This window comes from Melopsittacus undulatus, chromosome 3 (genome assembly GCF_012275295.1).
Source record: "Melopsittacus undulatus isolate bMelUnd1 chromosome 3, bMelUnd1.mat.Z, whole genome shotgun sequence".
In the NCBI taxonomy this organism is placed as follows: domain Eukaryota; kingdom Metazoa; phylum Chordata; class Aves; order Psittaciformes; family Psittaculidae; genus Melopsittacus; species Melopsittacus undulatus.
Window position 1 is genome coordinate 71630658 of NC_047529.1, and position 17269 is coordinate 71647926.

The following is a 17269-nucleotide window of genomic DNA, read 5'->3' on the forward strand; positions in this document are numbered from 1 at the left end:
AAACAAAAGAAAATGGGGTTTATTGTGCATGTGCAAGTCTAATCTTTCCAGGCTACCAAGTTAAAAATGCTTTTCATCTAGGTCAAATAAAAACAACATGAAAAATGCAACCCCAAATCCTATCCAAATAGTCTGAGGATGTTCACTCATACCTTTTCTTCTCTATTCTCTATTTTGCTTCAGCAAAGCTATTTGTCAGTAAACCTAGGCAATGTTTGTTTTAAGTCCTGCTTTGAGTTTAAACACCACATCCCACATCTATTAGTCAAAGCCTCAAAGCAGTCTGCAGGGTACTGTGAGCACCTGAGCCCAACACAGGAGCCAGGGAATGAATGCTGCAATGTGGATGGGTTGCAAAGGCAGGTGAATCAAAAATAGCCCAGGTAAAACAAAAATATCTCAGTGTACTTTTTCTTCCTTCCAGTTTTCTGATGCAATAATAATTTTACATCCTTCAGTAGTCTCAGCTGAAATATCACAGCATTACAAAGCTTAACTGCAGTGTAAGAATAACGGCTGCAGCAGCAGAACACAATGGATGACTGGGTACAGCACAAAGTCCCATTCAAGTAGTCATCCTTAGCTATTCAGTCAAAAGCATCATGCTGTTCAGAGCAGCAAAGAAAACTTTGTGTGGCATGAAATTAATAACTTTCCTATTCCTAATCTGAGCCTCATATGGTACTTCAATAATCTTCTTTTGATTTGGCAGAAGGTGACCCTTGTAATTTGTTATATAATATTGCATATCGTCCTAATACTTTATCCTGGCAGCCAGTACCATTAGATGAGCTGATTTACTGTGCCCAGTCCTTCTGGGCCTGTGAGATAGATATGCCAAAACATTCACAGACCTGTGAGAGAGACCATATGTCTCAGGAAGCTGCAGTATTCCTGAGTCAGCTCTAGATGAGAGAGATCGCCTTTTTCAGGGATGAGCTCCTTTGCAAGACAAGGTTGGTATGGGACCTGGCAACAGGGTCTGTCAGACCAGGTGGGCTCAACTGCAGTGTGACATGGCAGTGCCATGTGGAGGGCTGGCACAGCCACAGTCATGAGCCCCACTTGACCACTCAGGAGCCCTGGGGTTGTCCTCTCTTCTTACAGACCTCTGGGTAACACAGGAAAGGGAAATGCTTTTGTTTTTCCATTCCTGAGTCAAAGGAGATGTGATTACTCAAAGGCACATCTCCCAGGAAAACAGCTACTGTTCCTCTTCCTAGCTTTTTCCAGGGTCCAATTTGCTTTTGCTGTCAAGTTACTAAGAATGCTTTTTGAGGAGAAACAGAAAGCCCTGATCACTCAAATTAGCCATTTTTTTAAATACCATTCCAGCTAAGATGCTGTGTGAGGAACAGACCATTTAAATCAGGATTTAAAAGATTACTTTATTCTGAACCAGAAGAACCTATGTCAAAATTCACTATCTTCAGTGGAGATTTAAGGTAGGAGAAGGTTTTATGGTTCTAATGTTTCAACAAATTAATCCAGTGCCAAATCTGATCAGTTCTTTTAAGATCTTTCATTGATTTCTTATCTTATTTCCTCCCAGCAAGGATGATTAAAATGAATTTATGGGGAGCTTGACTACTTAATGCACACCTTGTCACTATAGAACGTATAGTCCTGAATAATTTGAAAAGAAAGGATACATCTTCCCATAGCAATTGAGTGGAGTGAAAGTAAAACTACCTAGTATAAGAGACTCTTATGAGGTTAACATTTGCTGGTTAATGATTCGAAACTTTGTGTGCATGATATTCTTTTAAGATATGAAAAGAAATCTAGCTCAATCTGTGTGAAAGGTGGACCTAATGTTTATAGCATTTCCTGCTTCCAAAGCTGCAAACAACGATTTGTTATATTCCCATGAGGAGAAAACTATTATTTTCTAGTTACATTTCAGTCTACTCTGAAATTTGTTTGAATTTTTACCAAGCTTCCCCTCATTCTGTGGAGATTAGATGCCTCATCCACTTGAGGAATAGGTCTTAGAATCCTCCTTGGAGAGTGGGAAATGACTCAGTGCTTTAAAAACAAAACAGCAAACACAAGATGAACTAACAAATGTGAAACCCCATCCCACTGCAATTTCATCACCTATAAAACTGCAGCTGTTTCAATTCATGAAACCAAGCAATTTCTCCTGCACCTGTCAAACCTGCCTGGCATTTCAATAAATTGTTCCATGTGTTGGCTTTGCTCAAATGTTAACATAGCTTGAGAATGAGAATACGGTCTTAAAAAGGGCTAAGTACAGGCAAAATGTAGAGCTAATCAGAGTAAAGCCACATTTTCAAACTGCCAGTCAAAACCTGTCATTCAAATGTATAAAAGAAATAAAAGTTCCTCAGTGAATAATGTAGTAACAGATGCAAACCAGGCACACTCAAGACGTACGACACAAGAGAGGCTTTCTTTCTGCTGTTTACATTATTTCCCTTCTTAGCTTAGTGTTTTTCCAGGGCCATGCTCACACACACAAGCAGCATATTGCCCAGCACTTTTTATTACTTGTGGTCTTCACTTTATTACAAGACGATAGCAATAAAGATCTTTGTTTTAGAAACACAAGCTGAAGTGTAAGTAAGTCAGCAATATTGACTTATCAGCTTGAGGGCTGGAGTCTCCCACATATGAAGGTTGTTGGTTTTGGGAAGCTTGTAACTGAAGCAGATTGTTTTGAGTCTGTTATTCCACATGCTTGGTTGTGTGTGGGTTTTGCCTAATTCTTTCAAAAAAAAAGAAAGAAAAAATTCCGAAGTCATTTCGGGTAAAAGCCACTGGAAGCCAACACATTTTCCTCTGAGCAAGCCAACATTTCTTGAGGGTTTGAGGCTGATCCGGTTAAACAATAACTATGACATCAGAGAAAAGTATCTACTGTTGAAAATGTCTTGCAGTTAGGAGGATCTACATTGTTTCTGTTTGGCACGTAAATTCTCTTACAGGGCTCCCACTAAACTGTGTACCACTTTGCTTGAAGATTTACCTTCGTTTAGTTAGAAATTGAAGAAGGGAAGTAGAAGGAGGAAATGCCTGAGACAGACAAGTTAGCCAGGTTTTTAAAAGGACTCAATAGTTTTTCTAGAAATGTGACCATGAAATAAGGGAAATCAGACCGCAGCCTAACGTTGTGGACTTGGCCAGTGACTCCTTTGCTAAAGACAACATTTTCCAAAGCAGCACATGCACCAGACTCTTGGCTCCTTGCAGCCCCTGTGACTCATTCCACTTACTGGCAGTTTGGAGAACCTGACCGTGGCACCCCTGCCTTCAATTAGCCTTCTAGGGCAAGGGAACTAATATTTAAGTATCATACCTGCACCAGAGAAACCCATCATGGGTGTCTGCCTCCCATATTAATGCACAGATATACAAAGATATTTGGGCGCAGAAGCTGCTGGGATTCTCCAAAAGTCACCCAAGTTCTTTCATGAGCTTTATAAAGCACAGTGGTAAACTGGGACCCTCTAGCAGCTTGTGATGGTGAAGCAATCTCTTCCCTCATCTCTGTACTGGTCTATTCAGTGCACTGGCTAATAAATAGGAAAGGTCCAGATGGGTTAGGCTTTTGAGAGGAAAAAAGGGAGAATTATTATGAACAGAAGAAATTTGGTGAATAGGAAAAGATTTATTTATATATTTAACTTCTGGAAGCCTGCCAGCATGCTTGGAACTATACAGAAAGAGAACTTCATCAGGCTTTTCTCATATCTAATTACAGCTCTTTCAGGCTTAATATATACTGAATAACTGGGGAATGGAATGAACAATCTCAGGGTAGGTCTGACCTTCTTTTCTTTCAGCATTTCTTAATTAATCTTAAATAGAGAAAGCAAGAATTTATTTAGTTCAGGCAAGATATCCCAGAGCAGTCACCTTTGCTCCCTCAATGCTGTACTCAGATGCAAAGCACAAAAGAAGAGCCATAAACAATACAGAAACTTTTGAATTTGAAATGAGACCCTTTCCTCTCACAGAAGGGCTGTGAGAGGGTGTACTCATGGAAACCACAGGCTTAGGTAAACCGAGCACTAATGGACATCTCTGATAACATGAATCAAATCCTACAATCTCCTTATCAAAAACATAGATCCCCCATTTCCTCCAAGAGCATTGTAACTCCTGATATTATGCACTGGGGAGACACTGTCAAACTGAAATGCAGCAACTGAAAGAGAGGTGTCAGGGCCAGGGTAATGAATGGAGTAAGATCTCTCCCGAGGACTACATTGCTTCTTGACTTCCCATGTCTGCAAGAGCCTTGATGGTGTCAAGAGCCTTGAGCTAAGTGACTGTTTTGTCTGACATGCTGCATGAAATATTATACCTGAAACAACCATTACAAAGAGTAATTTTAAGAGAGGCTTATGAATCTCTTTTTCATTTAGTCAGACAGTGATGTACCACAGAACTTGCCTGTCCATAGCATGTTATGTGAGAATATAGGCTTGTTCAAATAAAAATAGAGACACAGTATAGAAATGCTTATGGTGTGGCATCAAAACTCACCCTGTTTTGTGAGTCAGGAAGATAAGTGACAATATAAAAATGTATGCCTAGATACATGTACACATATGTATATACATAAGCTGTATGTTAATATGCATTAACATATATGGTTAGGTCTAGATCATGGGCCTCTGAAAAATTCAGTGAGCTGGGAGTTCTTTTGTCTGGAAATATTTTGGGAAATGTGGAAATCTTCAAGACTAATTGGGGAAATTCAGTGGAAAAGCACTGAGGATGCTACTCAGTTGCTTTGATGGGAGTCAAAAGACAGGTCTATACCAAATCTAGCAGACATGTTCCTAGACTTCTCATGTACTTTGACTGAACTGTAGGTCAGTGCATGGGGATTTATAGCAGGGTCTCTCCTTTTTTTGAAGTGACACATGCACAAATTCTACTTTCAGTGCAGGATTGGGAAGAAAACTTTGGTCAAGGCTGCATGCAGGAGCAGATATTTCACATTGTCTACACATATTTAAGCAAGTGTTGGCCAGAGATGCTGCACCTAGATCAAACCAATGCAGACAAGGATTTGGTTGCAGTGATAACAGGCAGAGGAGACATTCAGGTATTGCCCTGATGTCAGGACAGCAGGAGGGTCTTTGCTGCCTTACCGCACAGAGATCTGTTCTGCAAAATCCATGTGTTTGATGAACCTGTTTGTCTCATTTGAAGCAGAGCCAGGAAGAATGAACCAGAACAGGAATTATGAACAGACAAAAGTGACCATGGAAATGTGAGATACGGATGCATCAAAAGCCCTGGTTTTAGAAAGGCAATGAAAATATTGGCATTGTTTGGTTTTCTGAAAATGCCAAGCCTTTAAAGCAGTACAGACAATGCTGGCCCAACCACATGCTTATTGTGCCTTAATGTGGAAGTGACTAATTGCTCACAAGTCAGATCTTGTGAGCCTCATGGTCAGTAAACACCTCTAGTTGAAGGCTGCATCTTTAGAATGCACACCCACAGAGCTGTTGAGCACTGAGCGGCATTTATGCTCGTCTATTTTTTGAGAGTTCAAGGTCAGCCCTGACTAATAGTCCTAAATAAAAAGTCTTGATTTTCTAGATAAATAAGAAATCAGGCTGAAGACAATGATATCACTGTAGAAAGGGATAGAGTGTCCATGGTGCAAGAGAGATGACAACACAGAGCCAGGGTGCAAACTGAATACACAGCTCGGGGACACAGCGAACTTACTTTTCATCACACCTCCAGTCTGTCAGAATAAGAAGGAAAGGTCATGCTAAAGATTGCTTTGGTTTTGGGCCCTGAGATTGAATATGAGATGACGTACTTGAACAGACCTCTGAAGGTACTTCTGGCAGAGATTAGATAATGTATTGCTTCCTCTGCTCCACATGTGCTCTGAACTAGATGGTGCTTTAGAATAATTAGTTCTGTATCACAGCTGAGCTTGCTCACCAAAGACAGTTCAGACCAAGATAATGGTACCTGAGTATTTTAGGCACACAAATAGACATATCTTGCTTCTTTCCCACTTGTACAATAATGTGATATCTTGGTTATGTGAACAGACAGCAAGTTTGGTGTAACCTATAATAGAATGAAGGATTATGAGTTTTAAAAAACAGCTAGAAAAACATTTCATTCTTGATCACAGCATGTGGATTATAATCCTGTCTGATCAAAAGGTAAAGATCCTGAGAATCTGATATATTTTTGTTCATTTCATAGACCTATTTTCCAATAAGACGTCAGGCCTCGTCTGAGTGAACACTTATCCTTGCGGATCATGGAGATACAACTTTATTTGTGGGGCAGAGATTACGTTTTGAGCACTACACTCTAATTATCTTTTTTTTAATTATTAAAATAGTCTACATAACCTTTAATTTAAAGGATTCTTATAGAAGAACAATAGAAGGCAATTTTACAAGAGTTCAAACAAGAAATTAATCACAGTTTGTAATCATTAGCTGCAGGTTGTAAGTTCCCAATACTGGGCATTCTCCCAGCTACACAGTTTCATCAGCAGTAGAGCCGTTAACTTTATTATAGGTTTTTATATCACAGGCTTTTATATATCATAGGTTTTTATATCTCCTCCAACGTTACTTTCCATTATGCTCTCTTCAAATTCCTTTTCTTATAGGTCTTCTTTGCATCACAGCCTAGCAATTAGACAGAAAGGTTTTACACAGAGGATTCTCACAGAGATTATGTTGTCACAGCATAGAGGGCTACTCCAACACTCCAACCAGAAAAGTCGGTGTTAACAATGGCTGTTCTTGTAAGGAGCACTGCCTTAAGATGGCCTTTTAGGAATGAGGGGTCCAAAATTTTGCATGAATCAGAGTGTGTCAAACAATGACAATGTGCTTCAAAATGACATTAACTTTAAAGAAAGAAACTAATTATAATAATCAAATTCCAGCCTATTTACAGTTAAGCTGTTAAAATTTAACAGTCTTTCATTACATAAATGCTGGTATCTTCTACCAAAACAAGAGACAGTGAAAGAACTACATCTTTTTTTTCACTAATCCGTTATTGCATAAAATGGAAAGAATTTCAAGCCAATTTAGTGGCCTATTGGGTGGTGGGTTTTTTTTGCAATACATCTACGAATTTTATTGCTGACCTGCAGTTCAAGCATTTTGTGTAATAACTTTTTTTACTGATTTCTGCTATACATTTGAAGACCTTTAAGTGCCCCAGTAAAAAGCATACATAGGAACTGACTGAAGCAAGACAGTCTAGCAAATACCTAATAAAAACAGAGCAGGAAATAAAATAGAAGATAACTTTCCCATCTGTAGTTGCAAAAAAATCCTAACTCTCACCCAACTAGCCATCTAAAAAGTTACTTTGATAGCAACAATAGCCAGTGATTTTCACTATATTATTTGTGTTCATGAAGCTTCAACTGAGATTTGAATGCAACTTGTTTAGGTGGTGTAGAAACTCAGTCTCTTTTTCTCTACCCCAAACAGCTTGCAATCTAGACATTTGGCTGAAGGAATTTGTTAGGATAGCCAAGGTCGCTTCCCAGGGTCAAAGACTACACCAGATTCAGAGTTGTAACGAGAAGTCTTTTTTTCCTGAGTACTCAGTGTTAGTGCAAGATAGTCCCTTAAAAATGCCAACCTGAAGTCCCAGTGCACTGGGATGTTGGAAGAGTTCTGCTGTGTGTAGGTGGGAGTGGAGCCTTTCCACAGTATGGACCTTACAAGCATGTTCCAGCCCCATATCACATCTGTAGGCAGCTGTCAGTGGGGCAGCAGATGTTTCACCTCCTCTTTATAGGTTAGACTTTGAATGTTTTGAGGAAAGTCCTGATGTATACTACTTAACTGGCAGGCACTTTCACCATGTGTAGTCCACTGGATGAGGAAGAGCTGGAGAGTGACTTTTTATAAGCGCATGTAGGGATAGGATAATGGCTTTAAACTGGAAGAGGGTAGATTTGGAATAGGCATACTGAAGAAATTCTTCACTGTGAGGGTGGTGAGACACAAACAGGTTGCCCAGAGAAATTGTGGCTGCCCCATCTCTGGCAGTGCCCAAAGCCAGGTTGGATGAGGCTTTGAGCAGCCTGGTCTAGTGGAAGGTGTCCCTGCCTATGGAACACCTAGATGATCTTTAAAGTCCCTTCCAATCCAAACCATTCTTTGATCCTATGATATGTAGCCCTGAAAAACACAATTAAGAAAATTGTTGGTGTCTGAAGACGTGGATCCTTGGCTACTGACCTGCCTCATCTGACCACATGCATATTTAGTTCCTCCTTCATTGGTGCTGGGAAATAAATGTTGGTGGTGCTCATCAAATAAATGTCTTCACATATCTACAGTAAAAGAAGCAGCCCTCACCCTGTGCACAGCTCACTGTCTGTGCTTCTGATGTTATACAGAAGTTTGCATGTTTGGAGTGGTGGTGTGTTGCCTGTGAGTGACACAAGAGCAGTGAAACAAGCACTGGGTTACAGGGCGCAGCAGGCTCCAGGCTTGGGCTTTCACCTCTTCAGCTTTTCTCAATACATCACAGCTTCAGAACAGTCTTTGGCCATGCTGGAAGACACTGATAATACAAACATACCCCTTGGCACTCTTGTTTGTGTAAGGCAGAAAGAACCTCTGTTTTTCATGCTTTTTTCTTCAGCAATTTCTTAATGATCTGAGTAGACTGGAAATAACAGCTTTTCAGGATTAATGCAGTCTCTAGCATCTTCTGGTGCCACTGCCACATGTTAAGACTGTCAGACACTTCTTCTGACCGTTAAAGAAATATATGTGTTTTTCTGTGCCTGTGTCATTAAGCTGCTTTAAAGTCCTGAGTAACTTCCAGCCACAGCACACTTTAGCAGATATTTGCTTCTGCAGTTCCAGGAAAAGGAAATATCTTTTTGCTTTTAGTGAGGGAAAGCTACAGTGAAGGTCAGGAAAGAAGAGTAATTTCTGCCTTTTATAATAATTTGTTGAACTGAGTTAGTTACCTATTTTCTCTTTGTCCACTCATCTGTGAAACGGGAATGATTTTCTACCTCATCAGGATATTTGAGACTTGGTTAATTGCTTGTAAACTGATTTGGTAATCTGTCAGTGCAGAGTCTTCAATAAACAGTAAAATTTATTGCTCTCAGAGCTATTCAAATTTTTCTTATCCTCAACATTCAATCATCTTGCTGTAAAAGTAACACTTGTAAATAACAACCACCAGCAATTATTTTGTGATAACATGCTATTTATAAAAAAACCCTCTGCCTTATTGATTTGATTTTGCAAGCTTCTCTTGTGGCTTTAGAGCTTGCTTGGTTTTCCATTACTTTAGCATCTCCCTTTACATGTTTTTCTTCAGAGACAGTTGCTGTCCTTCCAATTTCTCCCTCTCTACATCAGCCAGTTTGTTAAAAGGATATAAGCTTTCCTATTGCTTTCAATTCTCTGATTCCTTTCTCCAGGGACAGAACCCTTGACCTCCTCTGAGCTTGTAACCCTCATCAAAATCTTGTCTTTAATTAGCAGATAGGGTAACACATACACTGAGTTGCTTTGAATTCTTAGTTCTTTACAGCCCCTGCAGATCATATTTATCATGCTTCCCATTTGGCGGAGCAACCACATAGATTTTTCAGCAGACACAGCTGTCTGCTTTCTCAGTATCTCAGTTTGCATTACCTCTTCCCACACAGCCAAGGGTATCCAAAACTCTTTGCGCTGTTCTTCTTACTGGCGGTTTCTTGCATCACAATGTTTTTCAGATAATTTGGATGCTCAGACTGAGAGTAAATGATACTGAGGCTGCTGAGCTGAGTTATGATAGCAATGATGACGTTGTGTTCGGGGTAGGATTACTCTAAGAATTTAACTCCAGACTTTGTGGCCTTTAAAACTGTTTTAATATGCACTTGGCAGAAGACTCAGAGATCTCATGGCTGGCCCTTCCCCAAACAGAAGCCACCTTCAACTCTGAAAGCATGTAATGCAGCACTAGACTAAAGCACTATTCAGGCTCAAGCAATATCTAATCTGATCCTCAAAGGAATGGGCTAGAGCAGGCTCTCAAAGGAACCTTCCTCCCACTGCTATTACATTAGTGATGGTGGATAATCAGGACCTGAAAGTGGTAGAACAGCTGTGAGTGGGTCTGGTAAAACGTAGCCAGATTCTGAAATTAAAAAAGAGAGGGAAAAATAAAAGTGTTTCTCAGAAGGATTGGGCTGAGATAAAAAGCAAATCTTAAAATTAATTCTGTGGTCTGTGTTGTCCAGGAGGAGAGTGATGTACAGCATGGGAGAAAAAGCTTTCTGGGAAGATGTGTACAGAAACTAAACTTGCCACATCTGAAGAGAGAGCAAATTTTAAAGAGTTGAGTAGAAAAGGAGATAACATACGAAACACATTACCAGGATGCCAAACCTGCCCAATGTTTTCCTTTGATGAGGCAAATGTGGATAATCTAATTCATATGGTCTTCGGTAACTCAGTAAGACAGCGATAACACAAGGGAATTGATTAGTTAAAATGGAAAATAAGAATACTCTTGCAAAAATAATCATGAGAAAGAAAATAGTTAAAACTGTATTGACAAGAGGAAGGTCAGTACTGGAACTAGGCTGGGTACAGAACCAAGGTTTGTGGTCATAGAATTTGCCAGTGACACACAGGAGACCTGTTCAGCAAAAGAAAACCAGAGTGGGAAGAGAGGAGTGAGATGGAGGTAGAAGTGTGAAGTGGACTCCATGAGAAAGAAAAGCAAAAAAAGGAATTACATATGCTATGGTAACCCCAGAGATCTCCAGGCCAGCAAATGTGACAGCTGCCTTTGCCTGCTAGGGTGACTGGGGAATTGAAAGTCTATCTTAAAAGAAGAGACTAAAAGATGTTAACTTACTTTTTGGAAAGGGCAAGGTTGGGTGCTTACAGCCTTGGTTGATGCTAAGAAAAGCCATGGATGCTCAGCACCTCTCCCCATAGAACTGGGATGGGAAAGAAGTCTCTACTGCAGCAGAACTCTTGTCTCATTTGCAGTCAGTCAGGATCCCCATCTCAGGATACCAACTTTAATATTTATGTACTTTTGTGACATTGGACCAAGCATCTAAGAAAAGGAGCAGTAATCCCATATGAAGGTGAGGTTTTTATGAGGTACAGTCAGCTTTGTCTCTCACTTACTTATTTACTTCTAGGTAAGCCCTCAATAACCCTAAGAAAAAGTAATTCCACTCATAAAATGGACTTCTAGATTTGCAAAAGTGGCAGATCAGAGAGCACAACCCTCTGCCCACTGCAGCACAATCTACCAGAGGGAACATAATCTATAGGTCAGCTGGAAGTACAGATTTCAAGGGCTACCTGCATCACTGAATTATTATAAGCCTAAAAACGGTGTTCAGATAATTCAGTCCCTTCAGATGCTCATTGCCTGGAGTTCTAATGCAGGCTGAGCTGTCATCTTCATGTGCAATGATGTTTATAAGTTAGCCTCTTCAGCTTGTACATAGAGAAAGCTACTGGTGTGTAGTGCCATAAAATATCAACCTAGAATGGAAAAGGGCATGGTTTCCAGAAACTACATATTTGGAAAAACTGCACAGAAACAAAGATAGGGATTTTCTCTTTCCTTGCGCATTCACTTTAGCTTGACCTAAATTGCTAATTAATGTAAATTTTATCAGTGAAAAGCGATTATGGATATTCTTTCCCTTATCAAGTTTCAGACTAGTAAATCCTTAATCCCTGCAATAAACTTCATCTCTAAGACATGCCCAGTTTCTTTCTTTTTTTACCTTTTATGGAAGGCAACAATTTCTTTTCCCATTTATGAGTCATTTATCTTCTTCACATTCTGAATAAATTTGCATTTGGTCTTGGCCAGACCTAAGCAGATAATGAATTTCTGTGTTCACAGAGGTTAACCTATCATCAGCTGGTGTTTAAGTGGCACAGACAGTTCATCATTTGTCCTGCTTTAACTATGTTGGTTGCATTGAATTTTGCAACATGGTATGTTATTTTAAGATGAGGGAGCTCATACATTGCAAAATGTTATCCAAAAGCTTTATAAGGAAAGGAAATGCAGCAGCAGAAGGCAGTGCAAATAACATAAACCCCAACTTCCCCAAAGAATCTGGCAAGGATGGCAGTAGATGGCAATGAAAGGCCCCTTTGCCCTGGGATATCCTATTGGCTGAACAGCAATCATATATTTGCAGGTTTACCGCATTCAGTGAACTTCTGAATTGGTACAGCCCAGTTCTGTGGGTAATCCTGCACAGCTCTGCAGGATGAGACTTGTGTGCCCCCAGAGGAGCTCACAGAGGAGTTAATTGACTTCTGCCAATAAACAAAACCTTTTTAACTGAACTTTAGGAAAGTCAAAATGCAGCTACTATATGAAAAAGTTACATTTCCCAGCCTTTAGTAACCAAACCAAGTAAATGGGCTATTTATATTGATATCCAGTATGCAACACCAGTGGACAGGGAAAGGGATGGTAACAAGAGTGGAGGAAATTACGTGTTATGAGACAATTATCTCTCTTTTAACCTCACAGCCTTGCCAGAAAGTCATCCTTTTATTCCATGACCTAAGATTATGTGAACAATGGTGTTTATAATTTATCTTCGTTGTAGTAACCTCAGATTCTCTACTTGTGCCTATATATGTCACACCTTCTCTCCCTTTCTCGTTTTGGATTTGTGTTGTTATTAATTAAAAACAAATATTTAATTATTAAAATATCATCCGGATTCTAAGCATAATTAGCTTTTACACCTCTTTCAATAAAAAAAGAAAGATAGTTATTGTACATCATTTGGTTTTCTTTCAAACTCCACAGATTTTAAGTGGATGAGGTCCCTATGTGTTCCAACCCTGCTGGCAGTGAATGCTACAGGGTATTCTGCAAAACCAATATTTTCTATTTTCCCTTTTATTTCAATTAAGTGTGCTGCCTTTGAATTTCAGCCTTTGCTTCCTATTCTCTGAGCTCTGAACATGATTAGCCCATACCCTGAATCATCTGACACAGCAGGCAGCATCCCAGAGGGGCACTGCTTTGTCATCAGAGAACAAGCCAGGCTTTAAAAAAATCTGGTTCTCAAATTGAAATCCAGTTTGAATGCACTTCCATCCTAACCTAAAAACACACAGAGCTCTACCAGTCCTTTCTGCACTCTTGGCCAGAGCAACAGAGAGGACTGCAATTTGATGAAAATATAAGCCTCAATGGAAAATGAAAACGATGAAGAAACATCTGGTACTCTCTTCCAAAAACATCTAACTGAGTTGGAAAAATAGTAGCATTTCCCAAAACATGGAGTGTTCTAATCTGGACTGATATGGAGGTTTTGGTATAAGATTTGAAAAGCACCTGTGCTAGAAATGTGAGTTTTTCGAGGAGACTGACACAGTAATTTTAAACTGGAGAGATCAGAGTCCAATCCCTTGTTTCGTCATAGACGCTGCTGGTGATCTTTGAGAAGCCTAAGCAATACCCAGACAACAAATCTCCTTCTCCGGGTGTTAGTCACCTGTCAGTAATGTGGAGACAGCAATACTTCACCCTGCAGTCAGGTCTGCTAGGCTCTGCAGGGCAAGACCTGCCTCTCACTATGAATGTAGTTGTTGCTGGTGTTGGTTATGGTATGCTGATGCTGGGGTGACATTGTCAAACAACATCACATGCTAAACTCATCAAGAACCCTAGCAGCTATGCTCCTTTATGCACAGGATTTTGACGGTTGTTCAGACAGAGTTTCTGGAGCCTTGGTGGGAAACCAAATCAACTCCCCTTAACCATCTTCCCCCATCCCCCTGTTAGTTAAATGCAGAAGTCACCAGTCCAGCAAATGCAAGATACATTCCTGGGAGCCAGCAACACACTATGAAAATGTAGGTTTTCTTGTTTGTACAAGTCTCAAGCACTGATGTAGGAACAATATTGCTAATGTGTAAATACAGAGGATTTTCTGGCAGGAAGATAATGGGGTAAATGTCAATGAATACATACATATAGTGACAGAAATATATAGGGAGGGAATTTCCTTCTTTTATGTCTCTAAACTGATTTTATTGATTTCATCTATTTTTATCGCAATAACAAAAATGGAACATCTGATAAAATGATACCCCTTAGAAACTGAAGATAGCTATTTGTCCTGATCCACTGTCCAGGACTATATCACTATGCCAGTTTCTTCAAATATGACTGCAATTAACAATCTATTCCAATGATAAAGTCACTGATTATAAGTATAGCTCTGAAAAAAACCTCAAAAAACAAAACCCACAACCCTTTTTTTCTGCTTCTAGAACAAAATGATGTAGAGCCTTCCAGAGATAACTTGTCCTAGCCATAAACAGAGGTAGAAGACAATTGCCAATAATTGACCTCATACAGGAACTGCAAGCTCTTATTTCTTCTTTAAGAATACATTTATCTAAAAACCTTAGAGCAATTTTGAAAAACAGATAAAACTTTCTGATGAGCCGAATATCAATCTTGTATGTGCCAAGAGTAATATATTTAAATGACGTCCCTGCCCATGGCAAGGAGGTTGTAACTAGATGATCTTAAGGTCCTTTCCAACCCTAACTGTTCTATGATTCTATGATTCCATGAGAAGCAGCTTTGGATGAGAACCATTTTTATAGGCTGACTTTATATGGTGTTTGGGCTATATATCTGAGGCTTCCACAAAAAGCCTTAGAAACAACAAATGTCAACAAACACGGCATTTTTTTCCTCTGAGTGATCCTGCTAGTATTTTCCAGGTCTGCCCTTAAATCTGGCACTTCCGTGCTCAAATAGGGTTGACCTTGGCTTTCAAATTAGTAGCTGGTGTAGGCTTTACTTTCTTTCCTGAAGGGTTAAGTGGACTGGCCATATTCTTGGCATAATGAAGACAGAGAATGAATGGGGATGAATAAATGAATGAATGAACTAAGGAGTGAATGGAGCAGCTTATCTGTTCATACTCCAGTCTGTTTAAAGAGAGGGTTGTCGTTGTAATCATTCAGGAAATCCTTTTCATAGGGGAGTCCCTAATACCAATCTTTTTCTAATGCTTTGTTTCTCCTGTCTAGGTCTACCCAGATAAACTCAGAATACCTATCCAGCTGCCACATGGAAGTGACTTTGTTGCTGAAGTTAAATAAAGAGCCCACAGAGCATCACTAAGAAAGAGTCAAAGAAACAAAAGGTATTTCATTAAAGTGATGAGGTAGAGCATTACGTTTACATTTCCATAAGGAAATCAGCAGTCAAATATAGTACATAGCAGATCTTTTCTAAACCCTGATGTATCTGCCTAAATTAAAGAATATAAAAGAAAACCAAATCCAGGTGTATGTCAGTCTTATTCTTTTCTCCTGCATTAATTATAATTACAGGCAAATTACAAGCTGTGAAATATTTTGCTGAGCTTACAAACACCTCTTTGTTCTCTTTTTTTTTTCCCCCTCTGGGAGATGATGAATGAAAGTGGGTAATGCTGCACTTCAGGCAAGCAAATAAAAGGTGTGGAAGGAGTCATACCCCTAGGTGGTTGTGGAGGAGTCAGAGACAAGCTGCAACAGCACTGCACTCTGCTTTGGAGTGCATTATCCCAGTTTGAATAGCTGGATGTATTGCATCAAGCCCTGTGGTCAGCTGCAACTGAGATACACATTCCAGAGCAAAGACTGCTGACGTAATGCCTTTTCGTCCCCCCATCCTTGTCCCCGCTCCCATCTTCCCTTCCCCTACAGTGCTATTGCCCTTGGTGTTTGGTAGAACTGCCCATGCCATGGGCTCATTACAGTAAGAGACTGGTATTAAAAACCCCTGCTTCTTCAATGACTTTCTCTCTGCTCTAGCACAGTAACAAATATAGCAACAACAACAAACACAAAGTGAAAAAAAAAGAATTGAAGGAAAATCTTACCCTCTTTTTAAAAAACTGAAAGGCTGAGCACTTCTTGACTGGAAATCCATTCATGTCTTTGTTGACCATTTTCCACAGTGAAGAGTACACAGTGATAAATCCAGTGTGGCACTTTCTTAGTGCATCTGCTTTCTTCTGTATCCTTTCAGTTAATGAAGACAGAACAGGACGGGAGACTCACCGGCACGGCTCAGACAGCTGTCCTTTACACCAGCTACTGCAGCAGCAGCCGCAAGCAGCAGCCTTTTCCAGCTTTCAGATGCAGCACGCTATTAGCTTCTTAAAAACATCCCTTAAACGCACACACTCCTACAAAATCCTGTGACAGCTTTCAGACCACAGGCAGCAGACCTCAGGCTAAATGAGTCTCACACAAACCCAGGTCCTTTCATCCTGTGGGTGCTAGTGGTTCCTCATGCTACATAAGCAGAGAGGTTGCTGTGCTCAATTTGCTATTCTTCTTCTTCAGGTGGTGTGATTCACTGCTGTTTGAGATGGGAGCTGGTTTCGATTGTGCAAATTCCAGTGGGAGCTGCAGTTCAGCAGCAGCAGAGAGAGAGAGAGAGCGAGTGAGAGAGATGCACAGGCAGAACAGCTGAACACAAATAACCATACAAAAGATAGGAGGAAGGCTCAGGGAAAGAAGTGCTGAAAGGGAATATGTTTCCCTTGGGAGAGTGACGGGGCTAGCTCTCATTTTATGTGTGGACAGTCTCTGAGTAAAAAGGCAAGGGACATGTCAATTAAAAAATGTTTTCTTACGTTGCTCTCCTTGCAACAATTTAGACAATGGTACTTTGGAAAAAAGCCCATCTGATGATCAGTGCAGCACTGGGTTGTGTGACAGGACATGTTGTAGGCACACTGAAGCTTTATTGTGAAGTTCAATAAGCTTAAAGGAAACCAGCAGTTCCTAATAAAATACATTTATCACATGTGATACAGATAAATGTAAAGCAAGCAGACACAGACAAATTTGCTCAGATATTTCTGTAGAAACATCTAGATTTTAAAACTAAAAGGAATGTTTCATTACAGAAAAATAGGGCTGAAAGAGCTCTTGAAAAGACACCTTGTTTAACCTTCTTTTTATTAAATCCAATTGGATTAAATTTCATCAAGTCCAGTGAATCCAATATCATGTGTTTAACTCAACTGTAAACTATCTTTTAATTAAGCTATATTTCCCAGCAAGGTCTGGAAAATAAAAGAGACTTCATCACTTCCTCTCATGCTATGTTCCAGGTTAATAAACCTCAGTTTCAAGAAATTACCTTGTTTCTAATACTGATCTGGCTTCAAGCTCTAGCCATAGCTTCCTGTCCAGCCTTTCGCTATGAGACTGGTCAGTCTTGTAGT

The 17269-nt window shown here is 39.9% G+C and overlaps 1 protein-coding gene across 1 annotated transcript in view; it reads right to left on the reverse strand.

Moving 5' to 3' along the window:
• The window catches only part of SGK1 (serum/glucocorticoid regulated kinase 1), a 74916-nt gene extending 58508 nt beyond the window's left edge, over positions 1-16408 (reverse strand). Inside the window, exon 1 of the mRNA XM_013130458.3 lies at positions 15911-16408. Coding sequence (XP_012985912.2) covers positions 15911-15979 — 69 coding nt within the window. The 5' untranslated portion in view covers positions 15980-16408. The remainder of the gene's footprint in view (positions 1-15910) is intronic.
• Between the last annotated feature and the right edge of the window lie 861 nt (positions 16409-17269).